Genomic DNA, 18651 nt, shown 5'->3' on the forward strand with positions numbered 1-18651 from the left:
TAGATTCTTTCAGACAAAATTACTCTTTCCTGAGCCCAGCTCCTGCTGCTCTGAGAGCTGTGGACATGAGAGCATGTAGAAGAAAGAAAGTGGACCAGACCTTCCAAGTCTTTCCCTCCACGCTTGGTCTCACTCATGGCTGGGGTTGGACTGAGTAGCTCTTGGGGATGAAGAGGTTGAGAAGGGCAGAGATTGTGAAAGACTGGAGAAGGGAAGGCAGCTTGCACCACTGCTGGGTTTCCCAAAAGGAAACCTGAATATCCTGTCATTTACATATGGATGGTGTTCCAGGGAAGATGGTGAAAAGGGGATTTTTCACAGTTCTTAGATACCTCCAGTATGTTTGGATGGTTACTGGGAGCTAACAGTTTTTCCATGCAAAGATGATGTCTGGAGGAGCTGTCAACAGTCCAGCACAGTGACCAGCCTAACAAACAAAGCAAATTTCTTTCTCTGCAACAACCAGAGGCCTAAATGAAGACCCAGCATATAATCAAAACTCATCAGTGACCAAACCAGCAGCAAAGACTGAGTGATGTTCAGGAGCACAGTAACCACCTAATGGTGTACGTGCAAGATGTCAAATGTGTGTGTGCTCAATCTTTTGGATCACAATTCAACTTTTTAACATTAACAGCTACAAGGACTGAATGTATCCAGGCATAGTGCATGACAGGTAGCAGACTTTCTAGACAACGAGAAAGCTGTAAGAGGCTGTGACTCTTGTATACACATGCATTGAAGTCAACCAAGTATTCCAAGTCATTTAGCACCCAGAACTCACCACTTCCAACCTCCTCACACCAGGCTGGTTACATGCCTCAGCTTGTGTGGAACCTCCTCCTATGTCTTACTGCCTTGCACTGATGAGAGTGTATATCTGAATCTGCACTATGCCTAATGACCCAGTAAGAAGCAAAGGAAAATTAGAAAGCAGATGGTTTCCTGCTGGGTTAGGAGGCTGAATTAGCTGTCCATAAGGTCAGAGGAGTGCCACATGCAGTGTTACTAGTGTTGGGATAGGACTGCAGGACAGAGGAGCCAGGCTGGGACCTTCTCCTTTCAATGGTGCGTTTGTTTGCTGTAGGATTTTTGGGTTTCAGTTCTTGATGTGTTGCTTCAGTAGGAGTGCTTAACTGCTAAGGTAATTGCTGTACAGGTAGAGGAGATGCCTGAACACCTTCAGCAAGGCAGAGATGTGGGCAGGGCCTACTTCCAATGCTCCAATTCCAGCTGCTACTGACAGCTCATCCATCACCCTACCGCCTCAAATAAAACCGAGGAGAGGCAATATTTCACTTGATAATCACTGCCACTCTGTGATTTTTGCAATAGTTTAAACTTAGAATGCAGATTTCATACAGCTTTTACTTCCCCTCTCCTTTAGCCTGGAATAAGTCTTTAATCTGAAGAGATTTGATTTATTTTGCAGCATTCTACTGATTACTCAACTTACCATGAACTAGTACAGCATTACTAGAAGCAAAGAATAGTTCTGGGACACAGTGATCTGGTGGGAAAGGGACTTCTGAGAAACATCCAGCTGCCCTCTCTGGGACCTGATTTACAGCTGCCTTTGGTGCACTGTGCGAACTGGGCATCTCCTTTCAGCATTAGTTCACTCTGGGTTGATGGTTGGGTTACTTCCACTTGGAAAAACCAGGTCTGCATCTCAAGGACAGACTGCACTGGTAGGACAAGGGCAAGACCATTCACCCAGGGTAAAATCACATTAACTAGTGAGCAACTCATGCCAGAGACTAACCCTTACCACGTTTATCCTGTAAAAAAAATGAGGTATTTGGGATATTTGCCAGGAAAAATAATATCCAGAGTACGTGGCCACAGAGTCTTCTTAGATCTTACTGGATTTATTAGCAATATCTGACCAGATATGACAGCAGGATCTGGTCCCACCTGATCTGGAAGCTGGTGAACACCTGGAGAAGGCAGACATGAGCTCTTGGCTGAGGGAAGGCCACAGCAGGCAGTAGTTTTGCTGGGCCCACCAGCCAGTGTCCCAGAGCTGGCCACATCACATGCTGCCTCTTGCCTGCACAAGGGAACAGTGGGACCAGGAAGGACTGAAAGTTAGGAAAAAAGAAAAAAAACAGCAGGGCTCAAGAAGTGGCCTGTGGGAGGCACATGTACAAGTACCAGGCCAGTCACTGCCCTTCATGGTACAACACCTTTCTTTCCTCAGAAGCAGTAATTTTTTCAGAACAGTTCTCTTACAACAAGTTCATGTCTTATTTCAATGTCATTGGAAAACTGGAGGAGGTATCTGTGAAGGAGAGGAACTGGGAGAAGATGGAGTGGCATACTGACAAGCCAAGTTTGATGAAACACTGAAGGTGAAGGCACAGCAGGCTGAAAAAGAAGATGAAATGCTGGAGATCTTTCCAGCCTTCCGCTCCTAACATGAGTAATGATAGCACTGAGGTGCTTGAGAAGCATTGCAAATGGGAGCACCAGCAGACCCACCCTGAAGGCTGGGAGGAGAGTGTGATGCTGCCTTATCAGTTCTACCTGTGCTTGGCCTCACCTGACCTTGAAGGGAAGAAGGAAGCAGCACCAGTCAGAACAAGCTCTCATATTTCAAAATGTGGTGATGAGCCACGTTGAGCTAGAAGCTGGCAAATCCACCTACACGACCTGTGTGCTCCTGCCAAGGTCTGCCTTAATGTGGAACTCCACGTGGTCAGTGCACTCCTGTGGACTACCTTCTGCCTTGGAAAAGCCAAGAAGCCTGCTGAACCAGCTTCTGTATTTCTGCAGTCTTCTGGGGACAAGCCAGACACTCGTGCATGGAGGTGCAAGCACAGTTGTGTCACTGGTGTGCTTTGCCTCCTCTGAGAAAGGAGAGATGCCCTACGATACCCTGCCCTAGATACACCCTCTCTAGAGTCTTCCATGCTGAGGGGACTGTTCCAGGTCTTCCAGTCCCTTGTTCTTGCTGCATTTTTCCTTCCAGCTTTTTCACATTTTCCTGTTTTCCCAATCTGGGGATTAAGTCCTCCTCTTGCCTCTCAAATCCCATCCTCATCATTTTCTATTTTTATTTTTTATCAGCAAGAAAATTTGTCCTGAGAAAAACACGTATCTTTACTGTTGCAGCACTGTGCGTACGTCTGTCTTGAAAATGTCTTCATAAACAGAAGGACCAGCTGGTCTGAAATGACATCGTGCAAGCCAGCAGGATATCACTACATCCTAATCTACCAACTGCCCAAGACTGATCACCAACATAAGAGTTGAAACCATTCTTGGGCTATCGGGGACCTGTGCAAGACTCCTGCAGGTAAGCGTGATACTCAATTGGCAAAACATTTTGAGTAAGGAATACTGAAGGCAAACTGCTTGCAAGTAATGGAGGACAATTGCATCTAACTCTACAGAGGGGCTAAAGTCCTTAAATGTAAAATTCTTCAGGCTACCATGACACACAACTTTCTTTGCCAAAGCGCAGCGAGGTGGTCAGTCCATGAGACTGACTGAACCTTCAAATCTACAAAAAGATCGTAACAAGGACCTGGCCCTGGCAGGTTTAGCAGCCCATGCTGTGCAAACACTTCTCTCCCCCTTTTAAATGTACAGCTCAGACAAAGCTGACTTGCAGTTCTCTGAAATTTTCGTTTCACAAGTATCATTCTCACAGTTTCTTGGAAAATGTCAGTGACTGGGTGTGTAAGGATGGCCTAACATGAAAACACATTCCTTTGTCTGAGAGAACTATGATGGTTTTTAGACTGGAATTATGTGCTTAGAGGACAGTCCTGTGCTTATGTGTTCCCTCTGTAACTCTGCATGGAAGTTCCAATAAAAAAATACACATGTAAGAGTGGGAAGGCAAAAAACCAGAAAGATGAGACATTTCTTTTCATGTTGCCTTCTGGTACTGAGCACGGAGCAAGGACGAGAATGGGTTACACTTTGTTCCATTAAAGGTTACTTCAAGTTAAACTTTCACTTTGTATTTTCAGAGTCAGCAATTTGGAGACTTAAACTGCCTAACTTGGAGATTTAAACTGCCTAACCTTCCCATGTTTGACAGCCCTTTCTGGATGATTAATGGAAAGTTATAAACACCATTTGCATAAGAGTATCTGCCTCCTTTGCCTGGAGGAAGAGGTTCCAAAACTGGCTTTGTAAGATTAAAGAACAATACATCAGTCTTCTAGGTCTAAGCAAACAAACAGTGCAGATTTCTACTATTTACAACCTAGCTACTATTCATCAGAAATCAAGAACCAGTCCTCATGTTGACAGTAGAGCAGCATTCCTCTCACAGAATGACCAACAGTCAGACCTTTGTCCCCACCCCAGCTCCCCAGGCAGCATTACAAGCCCCTAGAAAGAGATAGCTGTGACTGAGGTTACCTCCAGGGCAGTAGCATTCCCAGCATCAATGCCATGAACTTGTTTTGTTCCAGAAGGTACATGCAGGATCTGCTTCACCCAGGCAAGTAGCAGGCACTAAGTGCCTCTTCTTCCTATCACAGATGTTACTTTCCCAACCATGGGTTGGCAGCAATCATACAAATCCAGGAGAATAAGCCCTCCCTTCCATGCAGAAGTTAGAACAAGCTCCCATTCTAGAGAGAGAGCATTGCCAGGGCCATGAAAGACAAATCCAGAAGTTCTGCTTCAAATGCATGCTGCTCTTCCTGTTTGGGACAGATAACTGCAATCTTGTACCTATGGCTCCTACAGATAGTCATACTGACTGAGCTGAGTGCTTTCCTGGATCCCGTATCACCCCCAGCAACGCTGTGCCCCACACTATCTCTGTGGACAAAAGGTGCCATTGTAGTTCCTGTTCCCATCACTGCCATGGGTTTTCTTCAAATTTCTTTCAGTGAAACTACTAACCTGCCTTCCTCCTACTTTGTGGGGAGAGTGTAATGAGACTCCAGCTCACCTGGAAAAAATAGGAGAGCTGCAAACAGAACAGTGGCTTCCAGGGAAGTGAACTGTACTATGAGCACACACACAGTGCCAAAATCCAGCTGGGTACCTGAGGTAAAGGCAGAAGCCATTCTGAGGCTGCCAGACCTCTCCAAAGCATGAACACAAACTTTCTGGAATGTGCCCCAACAAGCAGCTTTGGCCACTTTGAGAAGGACAGCAGACTGTCTGTCATGCAGAATGAGGCACATATTGACCCTCTTATGAGGTAGCTCCAAGTTTCCTCTCAGAGCATGAACCCACAGCTCTTGAGTTGTCAAAAGTGCAGGCACTGGTACAATTCCTGGAATTTGCTCTTGTTTAGGCACAAAACAATCTTGCATACACACCCCAGGTAGAATATAAGGCACAGTTTTATTTTCCCTCACCCTCCTTTCTCAGTTCATACCCATCACCGTGTTGTTTTCTGGCAACATGGCTCTTCAGTAGCTGTGGGGATCCTTGCGACGTGCTCATTCAGCAGCCAGTAGGAGGGCCCTGAACTCAGGGAGGCTCAACTGGCTGCTCAGAGTTCCACTGTCCTGAGCAAACTCCTCTGTGATCTGTCGCTGGGCAACGCACTCAGACATTCCGAGCTCATTTTGACTTGTCCACAGCATGACCAATGGGGACATCCAGGGTGACCTTTGTGTCCATGGCCACAACCTTGGTACCCACCTGCAAGAGAAGAGGCACTGTCAACTTGAACTAAAAGGCCAGAAAATCCCAGCACCAGTGGCTTTCAGAGGGTGCTTCAGCTCCAGGATTTGTCTAAGAAAGGAAAGCACACGTGTATTTAAAACCAAAATTGACAGAGTCCCATAAAGAAAAGGGAACAACCATGAGGGATTTCCCCCTTCCAATCACTGGGGAAAGCTGAAGACTTCTGTCTTCTTCCCTGCCAAGTAATACAAGACATGGGCCTTCAGAACCTCCTGCCAGCTGCTATGGCCAGAGCTGGATACAGAGCAAGCACAAAAAAAAAAAAACAACAGAGAAGAGGCTGTGTAATAAATTGTGTAATAAAAACATGCAGGATGCACAATGAAACATGCAGGCCAAGGTCAAGGAAGCTGGTTGGGATTAAACAAATACGGCAATTGAGCTCTCATCCTAAACAAGGAATGAGACTTCTCCAACAAACATTGCACACTGTGCCAACGCAGCCGTGTTGGCAGCACTACAGCAGAACAGTCACGCTCAGCCTCACTGAGAAGGGCTGACAGATGATCATGAAGCTGCCCTGCCACATCTCCCACGGAGCTGACTCAGGTCTCTTACAGGGAATGTCCTTTAAAAACCTTCAACACATCTTGCAGCGTTTCTCACAGCTGCAGTCCCTTCCTACCAGAAGGTACGTGCATAAGTTATCACAGTCCTGGTGCACAAGCAAGGGAGGAGCTGAGCTAGAATTATTCACACCTATCTACATTGTGAGTCTGCATTGCATTAGAATGCAACAAACCCTTCTGATAGCAGTAGCACAGGGAAAGCTGCACACTCACCTGGCATAGTCCCTCCACAGGCACAGCGAGCAGCTTTCTTTCCTCCACTGGAGCAAAACGTGCAGCAGTGGAACATGCCTTGGTGCTTGCGGAACTTGCTTTTCACCATCACAATGAATGGAGAGCCCTGCAGAGGACAAGCAAGCAGAGAAGCTGCTGCAGTGCATGCTACCCAACGTTGCGTCTGCATTTCTAAAAAGAAGCTGGGTGATCCTGTCAGTCACAGATCATTGAGACATGTCTTAACTGCCAAGTGATAGAACCAACTCTTAGAGAGATTTAAAGCAAATACTTAGAAAGGAGAAGTATGTAAAGAAGCAATGCATAACAAACAAGAACTGCTACCTGTACATGCTGCCCTTTCACATAGACGCAGACAGCATACAAGCCTGGCTCCTCAGGGCTGTAGGAAATATGGTAGGTCCCATCACCATTATCACACACTGTTGGTTTGACTGTACTATGAACAGAAAAAGAGAAGCCCAAGAAATCAGTGATTGACAGCAAATTGCTGTACCTGTGAACTGCTGTTTGGCCCTAGGTTTCTGGTCAAGTCCTCATCCTCACCCCTGTTCAGCAGCTGTGGTTCTTGAGTGAGCCTGACAGAATGCATAAGCAATGCTCAGGCACTGAGTAGCTTTCACACACACCTGCTACAGGGAGCTGCAGTACCCATACAGAGGAAGTTGCACAAAGCTAGCTGTGCTGCAAGGATCTGAAGTAACCCAGAGCTCTGAAGGAGCAGATGACTGACAGAACACTTGCAGGTCAGATCATCCCATCCGATAAGAGCTCTCCAAAAGGGGGTAAACACATAGTCTCGTAGAACAGTTTACTTTTAGAGGAGCCCATGAGGAAAACAGGACATAAACAGGGTAGGTTTGAATCACTTCAACTACTGCCCCAAATATACTGACCTCAACTCTTCTGTGACACTCTGATCAGCTCTAGGTCCCTGCTGGCCAATTTCCCTTCCCAAAATGAAGCTCAATGGGTGTCACAATACTTGTGGACAGTGACAGGAAAAACCATAATCCAGTTACTTGGGAGCTGATTGCCTACTTCACAGAAAGAGCCTTCCACAAAAAAAATTAGCAGGCAGCTCTTTAAAGAGGGAGGTAATCTTCCTAATCTTTACTATTTAGTCTCTTGTGCCCCACAACATGGCCATTCATAGCCTCACAGATTAATAGGTTGTATTCTCCATCCCCCACTATATCACATCAAATATGGCTGCCTGCATCACTTCCTGCCATGAACTGCGTGCTGATACTTCAGGCTCTTCAGCAGCTGCTGTGCCTCACCCTGAAGCCAGACAGCTTTCAGCAACAGATGTAGAAACTGCCTAGGCATATGAACAGGAAACTGAGTTAATGTGGCCACAGCAACCTCTACCCTACCAAGCAAAAGCCACATTAAACCTTACATGTACACCTCCTCGTACCATCTGTACACCTAATGAAGGTACAAAGGAGCAATATTCTTGAACGATGATCCTTCACTGGCAAGCATCTGTGTACCCAGCTCTGTTTCTGTATGAGCACATCAATACTTTCTCATATGAGAGAAGTTTAGCATCCTGTCTCTTTTCAGGTCATCCCACCAAGAAGAAAGCCTGCAACAATTGTGCTCGCATCTTGACTCAGCTGCAGCGTATGCACCTGAAAACCCCCAAGGATGTAAGAGTGCTCAACACTTGCAACAACAGGAGAAAGTGTGATGAAGTATTAGCAATGCTTTTTTCTCTAGAACACAATTTTAGGCACCTCCATCAGCTGCCAGAGGTTCTAGGGCTTGATGGCTCACAGTGATCTTTCTTGGCATTGCAATGTTGTATGCTCATTAGGTTTTAACAAAAGCAGGAGCTCTAGGTGGCTGCTGGTAGGGGTGGGAAGCAGCAACAGCTCGCTATGCAACACTCACTATAAGCTGAATCCTTTAAGAAGCCTCAGACCTCTAAAAGATTCAATACAAGCACGAGCCAACAATGTCAAGCTCCACACTGTATACAACTGCTAGAAACCACTGCTACACTGGTGGGAAAAACCACTGTGCCTTTACTTCTTCAGATAGTGACTCAGATGTTGAAGGACTTCTTTAAACCTGTCCAAACAAGGAGGGAGTCGGGCTAAGGGGGACAGAGAAGCAAACTCAGCGACTGGGGAGTTGTCTAGTGAAATACCCACCAGTCCTTCTTGTCTTTGTGGGTGATGGTGACCATCACAGCTTCTCCTCCTCTCCCCATCCGCTCTCCCATGGTGTCATTGCAGAGTAGGGTAAAGCCCGTCAGCTCATTCTGATGGGCACTGCAGAGATCTGGAAGGTGGAGAAAAAGTCAAGAAAGGACCCAACAACCACAACTGCTATCTCCCACCCATGTGGTAGTATTTCAGTCCTGCTAGAGCACACCAAGGACTCCACCGATAGGGTATATGGCTCCCTCCACCCACAGGAAAATGTAAATACGCTACCTAGAGGTCTGCTTCCTAGAGGTCTGCACAAATCAGGTGGCCACCTGCCTACACTTCTGAGCCCAGCAGGTGTCCTCCCTATGGGCTTCAAGGTGCCCCACACACCCAGGAAGGGGCACGCCACCATACAGTGCAGAGCCCTAGAGACCTCAGCACTTGCACTGTGACACAGAAAGGACTGAGTGAGCCCTGGGTCTGCCCACCTGTGCTGCGCAGGCCAGAGGTGGCTGCACTGTGAGCTAGTCTGAACATTATCTGTTTGCTGGCTCCGCCCCAAGTCTTTAGAAAGCAAACATCCATGAAACCACCTATGCCAGTTATTCCCTGGGCATTCTCAGAAACTGTAAAGACAAGAAGCCAATACAGCCTTCAGCTGCATCCCACCCAGACACAGAGAATGGAAACGTGACTTCAGGGAGTAACCAGTGGTATGGCACCCTGTTACCTTCCCCATGCAAGGTACATTTGGCTGGATCAACAGCTTTGCAGACAATGGCCCCAAAAACCTCATAGCCTTGACATTGCCCTGCCCTCTCCTGCGGAGAGAACTGAATGCTGTCATCCTCTCTGGGGTGGGTGCTGTAAGCAGTACTGTTCAGCTTTGCCAGCCGGCTTGCCACCACCCCTTTGGTGACGAGGATTCCCAGGTCTGAGCCATTTGTCAGCAAGCGCTCTGTGAACTCCACGCCCGTCCTCATGTCCAGCAAGAGCTGCTGCAGCTGGGCCTTCTGCAAGTGCAGCAGGTTTTCCTTCTGCACCTTCAGGTCCTCCAGCTGCTTCAGCAGCCGGTCCCGGTGCTCTTCAATCGCTTTCACATATCCTCTGGCAAACAGACTGATCTCCGCGGCCACGGCCTCTGCACGAGCACGGATGGCACTGCCCACACCATCAGTCTGGCTCAGCACATCTTCTAACGTGCTCATGCGCTGCTGGGTGCTTCTCAGCAGCTTCTGCAGGAAGTCCTTGTGCCGGTGCACAGCATTGCTGGTGAAGTCATAGGGGTGCTGCTGGTGCCTTTGTGCAACGCAATCCTGGCATACAGGCTGGTCACACTGCTCGCAGAACAGCCACAGCTCCTCTGAGGGATGAGAAGGGCAGAAGAAAGGCTTCTCAGCCTGGCTGCAATCCCTGGTGCTCTCCAGCTCCATCACGACATGGGAGGCAGTCTTCTTCTGTCTCCTAGAAGGGAGCAACCACAGAACTTTATGCACGTTGGATATGAAATGCTAACATCCAAGAACGCTTACAAATGCCAGTCTGCAAGTCAAAGTGCACTGCTCCCTCCTGTCTCCCCTGAAATTCATACTGCACGAAGGACTTGCATCTCTTGAGAACAAGCCTCCACACAAAAGAGGACACCATCTGTAAAGACCTCATTAGAAGCTGCTCTCAGGCCCCCCAGATGCCGTCAGCACTATTTTCAGATGCAAGAACTGTGTGCCCCACCACTGCCACACACCCCAGGGAACAGGCTGCCAGGCTGCTTCTGCCAGCAGCCCCTCCATGGAGCCTGTCAGGAGCGGGATGGTTGCAATCACCTCCAGAGCCCACTGTGACAAAGCCAGCAGGAGGAAGGCGTGCACTGCCAAGTGAGAGCTGGCAGAAGCTGTATCAAACAGAACTGCTCACTGACAGTTACTTTTAGACAGAAACAGGTGGTGTCAACCCAATGATTTTCACCAGTGTTAGATCTGCAGAGGCAAAGAAGCTCTAAATGACCCTCCAGGGGAAAATCTAATTCAGGGAATAGGCAACAGTCTGTGGTAAAACGTTTGTTCTGAAAGTCAACCCCCTTTTCCTTTCGGTTAGATGCCACTAAGAGGATATGAGGGGTTGGACACAAAGCGTATTTTAACCAGATAGCCACCATGACATATAGTTCCACTGGAATGTTTCCATTTTCTGTTAGTTTGGACACTGGTAGCCAGTTACTGACTGGGAATGAAAGCCATCTCTCTTTTCTGTCTTCTGGACTGATGACTGTAGATAAATAAGCTGTTTGTTGGCAGTTGCAGAGGGAACTCTGAGCCACAAACAATGAAAAAGTCTGTGAGGACGAAGCTCTAGTGTTGTCCTGGCAATCTCGACATATGGCAAGACATGGCCCATTACACTATTCCTTTTGCTTCCCAGCAATTTCCCTCAGGTACAGCGCATTTTCAGTGCTTTCTAGCAGTATTTGCTTACATCCTCCACATTTACACTTCCCAGACTTCACCTAAGATTATCTCACTTATTCCAAGAGGCGCAACAGTGTCAGTCAGATCCTTAGATATCTTTCTTGCGCAGCAGGAAATCATTTCAAAATTGCTTTTCTTGGCCCTGGTTCTGCTCTGCCATCAAGAGAAAGCAAGTGTTAGTCTCCAGATGCTAATGGAGTGAAAAAATGATATCAAGAAATATGGCCAGAAGTGTGTCATTGGGACAGTCCTCCCACTGCTTTATACCTTGCACAGCTATTTCTGTCAATGCGGCGGGCTGCTATTCAACATCTCTGTTCATTATTCTTCCGCAGCTTGCATGGGCTATAAGGCATTAGCTCATCAGAATGGCATGCTGAAAATTGCAGCCCTGTGGAAAGGTAACTGAGAATCAGAGCCACCTCACAGGCACTGATATCTGCAGGGGGAAGGGAGGTGAGGAATTTGCCTCAATTCTTTCTGTGGAAAGACTTTGCTGTTAAACGGAAAAAGGCAGAAAACATGGAGCGAGTAGGCCAAGCTGATTAACCCTGGCTGTAACTTCCTGGGACAGCATTACTGAAGGTTTTCCTGACCCTGCCTGTTGCCTCTTTGCTTCAGAATGCTGTTCAGGCTTCTGGTCATTTCTCTTCTGCAGCAGTGCCCTCCTCTTCTGCTCATACATTACCAGAACCCCACCTCTTCTTCTTGCTCAAGTGACACAACTCTCTTTGAGGTGAAAATCTCTCTCCTGCCTTTTCTTTAGTTTCCAACAGAAACTATATTCCAACAGAACTAAACTCCACAATGACTTGCACACAGCAAAGCTATAGCACTATTGCTGCAGGATCCTGGCCTCACACACATGCTGAGAGTGTAAACGCAGGATCCGTGGGCACAACAGTTGGGAGCATTGGGAGGTGGCAACCATAGCAGTCAGGTCAGGTCAGTGTCAGGCCTGCCATTCCACCTAAAAGTGCCTTTGTACATACTCACGTTTCTGGAGTGAAATGACCCCACAGCATCTTAACCTTCCGCCACAGCCCTGGGCAGGCTGTTCCATGCCCAGCGCCCTGTGGTGCAGACCCTGTCCCTAACCCCCAGCTGCCCCTCCACTGACACAGCTCCACGCCGTTCCCTCGGGCCCCGTCGCTGAACCGTAAGGCTCAGCGCTGCCCCTCCGCTCCCTGTGAGGGCAGCCTCCCCAGCCCACCTCCAAGCAGGCTACAGCGCCGCGGCCGGCTCCCGGCAGCCCCGCCGCCCTCACCTGTGTGCCTGGCAGCAGAAGAGGCAGAGGCGCGCCCCGCAGGTCTGGCAACGCCTCGCAGCCGCTCCGTCGGCGCACAGGTCGCATCCCGCCGCGCCGGCGGCCCCGCCGCGCCCCAGCGCCGTGTAGTCCGGGATGAGCTGCCCGAAGCCGCCCGACGGCAGCGCCACTTCGGCGTCGCACAGCGGGCACAGCACGCTGAGGGCGGCGGCTCGGCCCGGCTCTCCCAGCGTCCCCAGGCGCCGCAGGCAGGGCGCGCACAGCGAGTGCAGGCAGGGCAGGAGCCGCGGCTCCACGCAGGGCTCGGCGCACGCCGGGCAGCGCGACGCGGCCATCCCGCCTCCCGCCCGGCCGCTAAGGGTCTCGCCCGCCGGCTGGCGCGGGCCGCCTCGTTGCTCCTGGCGATGGCGGTTGGGGGGCGGGGGCGTCTCACGGCGATCCGCGGTCTTTCTGTGTGAAAGAGGGGGCAGGCCCAACCGTAAGGCGTCTTCCGAGGACCTCCAGCGACCACTTTCATTATTAACTTCAATGATGCTTTGGTTTCAGTTACATCAATTGCTCATAATAGTAATTTTGCTCTTACCCCTATGTCACCTACCAACTGTGGTAGGCAATTCAAGGGATAGGTATGTTGGTGCCCTGTGAATATCTTCAAGAAACGTAATAGGCTGCAAAGCATTCCAAGAACTAGACAGGAACACCCTTCTCCATCCCTGTTCGGTTTGCTTTGTAGCTGGACAAAATGGAAGGGTAAAAAGAGAACATGTTAACGTACAGAGCTGGCAGTACTTTAAGGATGCCCTTCTGAGAGCACAAGAGCTCTTCATCATCCAGAATAACAAATCAGGCAGATGAGGCAGAAAATCAGCATGGCTGAGCAAAGACCTGCTGGTCAGGCTGAGGGAAGGAAAGAAAAAGTGTAAGCTGTGGAAGCAAGGATGGGTGGCCTGGGAAGAATATAGGGATGCTGTCTGGATGTGCAGGGATGGAGCCAGGAAAACCAAGGCACAGATGGAATTGAATTTGGCAAGGGATGTGAAAAACAACAAGAGAGGATTCTTTAGGTACATTTGGCAGAAGACAAGGCAAAGGAGAGTATATCTGCCCTAATAAAATTGAAAAGGGAGAGCTGGCCTCCTCAGACATGGAGACGGTTGAGGTACTTCATGAATTCTTTGCCTTGGTCTTCACAGCTAGTCAGGCTTCTCATGCTTCTCATGTCCCCAAACTTCTTAGCGGGTAATGGGGAGCAAAATCACTCCCAGTGTAAGAGCAGAGCAAGTCCAAGACCATCTCATGAGGCTGAATGTGTACAAGTTCATGGGGCCAGATGACATGCATCCCAGGGACCTGAAGGATCTGGCTCACGTGGTTGCCAAGTCACTCCATCATATTTGAAAAACTCCGGCTGTCAGGTGAAGACCCCAGTGACTGGAAAAAGGGAAATATGACTCCCGTTTTTAAGAAAGGGAGAAAGGAAGACCTGGGAAACTACAGGCCATTGAGCTTCACATCTGTATCCGAGAACATTGTGGAGCAGATCCATGAGATGTGGAGAGTGATCTGAAACAGCCAGCATAACTTCACCAAGGACAGATCGTGCCTGACCAACCCAATGGCCTTCTACAATGGCATAGGTTATAAGCTCTTTAGGAAAGACAGGCAGGGAGAAGGGGAGGGGTACGCCCTCTACATCATTGACCACCTGGAGTCTATGGAGCTCCACCTGCTGATAGACGAGGAGCTGACAGAGAGCTTATAGGTTAGGGTTAAAGGGAAGGCAGAGGAAGGTGGCCCCACATCATAGTGGGGCCACCTGATGAGGAAGACCAAGTGGATTGAGGCCCTCTATAAATAGATAGGAGCAGCCTCAAATTCACAAAACATGGTCCTCGTAGGGGACTTCAACCACCCCAATATCTGTTGGCAGGACAATACAGCAGAGCACCAGAAATCAAAGAGGTTCCCGGAATGTGTTGATAACTTCCTCTTCCAAGCGATACAGGAACCCATGAGAAAAGGTGCTGTGCTGGACCTTGTCCTCACCACTGAGGAGGGGCTGGTGAGTAATGTGAAGCTCAAGGACAGAGCTTTGGTTGCTGTGACTACGGAATGACAGAGTTCAATATCCTCAGGGTATTAAAGAGGGTGCGCAGCAAGCTTGCTACTCTGGACTTCAGGAGAGCAGACTTGGAAGTCTTCAGGGAACTGCTTGGCAGGGAGACATGGGAGAAAGCCCTGGAGGGAAGAAAGGCCCAAGAAAGCTTGGAAGGCCAATGGTATCCTGGGCTGTATCAAGAGAGTGGCCAGCAAATGAGAGGGATGTGGTTGGCTCTACTCTGCCCTTATGAAGCCCCATCTGGAGTAGTGTGTCCAGGCCCAAGACTCCCAGTACAGAAAGGATGCTGAGCTGTTGGAGCAGGTCCAAAGGAGGGCCACAAAGATGATCAAAGAGAGAGGGATTTGGGCTTGTTTAGCTTGGAGAAGGCTCCAGGGAGGCCACATAGTGGCCTTCCAGTACATGAACAGAGCTATAAGCAGGAGGGAGCCCAACTTTTTACACTATCTGACAGTGATTGGACAAGGAGGAATAGCTTTAAACTAAAAGAGGGTAGATTTAGGTTAGATGTTAGAAAGAAATTTTTTACTCAGAGAGTGCAGAGGCACTGAAACAGGTTGCCCAGAGAGTTTGTGGATGATCCATTTCTGGAGGTGTTCAAGGTCAGGTTGGATGGGGCTCTGGGCAGCCTGATCTAGCGGTTGGCAACCCTGCCCTTTGCGTGGAGGTTGGAACTAGATGGTCTTTAAGGCTCCCTTCAACCTAAGCCATTCTGTAATTCTGTGATAAATGCTGACAGGCGATAGAGTAGCACAGTTACAAAAACAAAACAATGCAAACATCTCATTAAAACAATACACTAAACAATAAACATTTCCTTTTGCCACATTTCACAAAAGTTGATGGATGGCTAAATATCCCCATCATTTGACCCGAGATTTACTTGAAGTGGAACCCTCTTCAGACTTTTTCCTGCTATTGTTAAAAATGTCTATCGGAACCACTCAGTACATTTGCACTGGGTGACCTACTCTCCCTATTGCACTTTCTTTGCCAGCTCCTTCTTCTTTTTCCTGTTTATCTGCTTCCTGTTTCCTAACATCAAGCACAGGATCATCATGCAGAGACATGGAAAATTAGGTTTCCTTCCCTCTACCTCTCAAGAGATTTGTATAATATTTCCATTGTATTTGCTCATTAGTCTATCTGTACAAGAACTTTATGCTGCCTTCCCGTTAATATTTTTTCTGATGAAATACTGGTAACACTTTGTACATGTACCAAAAAGTCTTAAAAGCCCTATTTCCTTCCTAGACTCCTGCCTAGTGAGTAGCGTGGGCATAAATCAATGATTAAATGTGGAAAAGGATGTCTCAAGCTTCTTTGATCCTATATACTGTTACTTTTAGGAAGCTCTTCCTGAATATCTTGCCAGGAATAGTGAACATGACAGCAAAGAACAGGGCAGCTGACCTTGGGCTTCCAGAAAAGTCAAAGTGAAAAGATCATTGCTGCTTTCCAACAGCTCCAGCTCCACTGTAGGTCTGCCAGCCCTAGGGAGCTACCGTGGTGTAGACGATTCTGAGAAGTCACACTGATCTTCTGGAAATGCTTTTGAAGCACCATTGCTTGTTTCTGTGCAAACTGTTCTTTATTGTCTATCCCCTAGCTGGGCAGCTAACAACTCTTCCTGTTTATATCAACCTCACCTAGAAAATCCAAATCCCCAGTTCAGCAAGGAATCAACACTGTCTCCCAGCCTGGGCTGAATCTCTTTCTCATTTAGCAAAACGCGTGCTTAACAGCAAGAGGCACTCAACTAGGGGAAGCAGTGTTTCTGTACTACTGTTCATTGGGCTTCTGATTCCAGAATATTTGCTATGGGCTGGCAGAAAGTCCATCAGAGTGTGCAAGCTGAAGCTGCACTGAACTCTCTGCTTGTGGCATAGCTGCATGTAACCCAGGCTACAGACTGAGAAACAGAAGTCAAGAGGAAAATGGGGCAAGTGATGTCATAAGGCTGATGGGAAAATGAGAGGGTGAATTCACCTAAGAATTCCCAAGAATTCTTAAAATTTTTCTTAAAAACCCAAGAATTGTATCTTGGGCCAAGCTTCTGGGCTTTATATGTCCTCTAACACTATGTCAGTCTAGCTAATGGCCAGTGCCATGTTTCTTATGGAGCCACATAATTGCCTTTTTCTTTCCTTCTCTCTCAGTGACAGAGGTGACTTCAACCAGCAATGAAGGAGTAGGACTGGTCTCTAAAATGGCAAAATCTGCCTTCTGAGAAGGAGGTGCCGCTTGGCTTTTGCCTGTGCTGGGCCCGGAAGGCAGAGGAGTACATTGCCCCATGCCAAATCTCACATGACACATTTTCTACATGCTGAGGCCCGGGGAATGCGACAGCTGCAGCAGGGTGCTCACACTGATCCCCTGCTTGGGTCTCTGACTGGGTAGACAGGGAGGCCATCTGCCCTAGAATCTCCCATGGACTTTCTGCAGGGCATTTCTGGGTGTGATTGCTCTTCTGAGAATCACCTTCACTACCAAGCACCTCCCTTCACATACGCAAACTGCACGCATGGTAGGCAACACCTGTGAAAGAGGCACCAGCTTCATATGCAGGTTCTTGGCTGGATCTGAAAGAGCAAACTGGAAGCAGATGGGGGGGGGCATGAAACAGGCAGCAAAAAGAGAAAGCTTGATCTTTCATCTACCTGATCTGCAAGAGATTTCAGGCTGGTCAAGTGGTACTCTCTTCAGAGGGCAGCAGCTCTGTAAAGACAAAGGCAGCTGCAGTGAAAGTCCCCAGTCATGCTGGCTGTGCTCTGGCTTGTCCTTGAGCAGGCATTCCTGCACCCTGCAGCCAACCACCTGCTTTCTGTCTGCTATTTATACTCTTTTTAATCTTCCCTGAGTCCTGCCTATATTTTTGGAAAGAAAAATGAAACTGGATTTTTTTCAAGTCAGGTTTTCTAAGGAAGCAATTTGTGTGTGACATCTCTAGGTCCTGCCCATGGCTTTTTAACCTGCTCATAAGCCATAGTCGAGACAGGGAATGTGATCTTAATAATGGTAAGTTCCTATAAGCTAAAGAAGATTGATAAGAGTGCTCACACCAAGATGATAACACAACTGTTCTCCTTTCCCTTCACTGCCCATGGGGGACACAGACATGTTACATACAGTGGACACTATTGAATGGGGGTATAGCTATTACAGGGTGACAGCTCCTCTACTTGCTTCACTTGCCCCCTTTACTCCTCTCTTCCCTGTGGCTGAGACATTGCATCCACTCCTGTTTAGATTTTGGCCAGAAAGCACACCTGTATTGGGCAGATGTGTCCCAAACTCTATTTTCCTCCTTGTGTTGCTACTCAGACCTTCTGCTGCATTTAAAAAAAAATAAAATAAATATGTGTGTATGTATATATATACAAACACAGACACACAAGAGCAAGAAAGTGAGTATAAAGGCTTTCACTCAGATATCCCAGGAAGAATTTTGGGATCTCTACTTTGCGATAGCTCTTCTTGAGCACCTCACTCATCATTCTTACCTTGGACAGTCATCCAACATGTTGTCCAGGAGACTGCAGAGGAGGAAAAATAGCCTTTGTAAGAAAACTAGGAAATGCAGGGGTTTTTTTTCTATCTAAGCTTCTTCTGAGACAATATTTGATAACCTGAGCTGGCAAGCTTGCTGTCATGAAAAAAAGGCACTCTCCCTTTTCCTCTTTGTTGCTATCTTGCACCCAGCAGTTTTCAAGAGGGCAGGGCTGAGCTGAAACTTGTGACAAATTGCTATTAATTGTGAATTAACTGTACTGCACAGCCTCACGGAGGGGGAGGAGGCCCAAGCCTGGCAGGTGCTCCCTTCAGCTCTTCCCCGTTCTGTGCTGGAGGTCTGGAAGTCCACTTCTCTGCAGCTAGTGAAGGTGTTGCAAATTACTCCTGCAGTCACACACTTTTCTCCAAGCTGCCTTTCCACACCTGCCTTGTGCCTTCTTGCTCCTCTGGCTCAGAGAATTGGTAGCTTTGAGGTGAATGACTTGTGCTTCCTGCACTTGAAGGCACGTTCTTGAGGCACTGTACTTACTTAAATGTCTAAGAACTGAAATATAAAAAATATATACATATTAATGCATCTACCTGCCTGTTATTAGGATGATAAATTGTATTCTGAGTCTTGCACCTGCTCAGAGCGCAGCTGTCACAG

The 18651-nt window shown here is 48.0% G+C and overlaps 1 protein-coding gene across 1 annotated transcript; it reads right to left on the reverse strand.

Annotated features, from left to right (window-relative positions):
- Nucleotides 1–5349: 5349 nt before the first annotated feature.
- On the reverse strand, nucleotides 5350–12705 carry TRIM45 (tripartite motif containing 45; the record flags this gene model as incomplete). The annotated part of the gene is made up of 6 exons (XM_079549089.1): nucleotides 5350–5625; nucleotides 6453–6579; nucleotides 6798–6912; nucleotides 8639–8768; nucleotides 9369–10102; nucleotides 12371–12705. The coding sequence occupies 6 exons, from the start codon at nucleotides 12703–12705 to the stop codon at nucleotides 5474–5476; spliced, it is 1593 nt and encodes a 530-aa protein (XP_079405215.1). The 3' UTR covers nucleotides 5350–5473.
- Between the last annotated feature and the right edge of the window lie 5946 nt (nucleotides 12706–18651).

This window comes from Tetrao urogallus (genome assembly GCF_951394365.1).
Source record: "Tetrao urogallus genome assembly, chromosome: 1".
Classification (NCBI taxonomy): Eukaryota; Metazoa; Chordata; class Aves; order Galliformes; family Phasianidae; genus Tetrao; species Tetrao urogallus.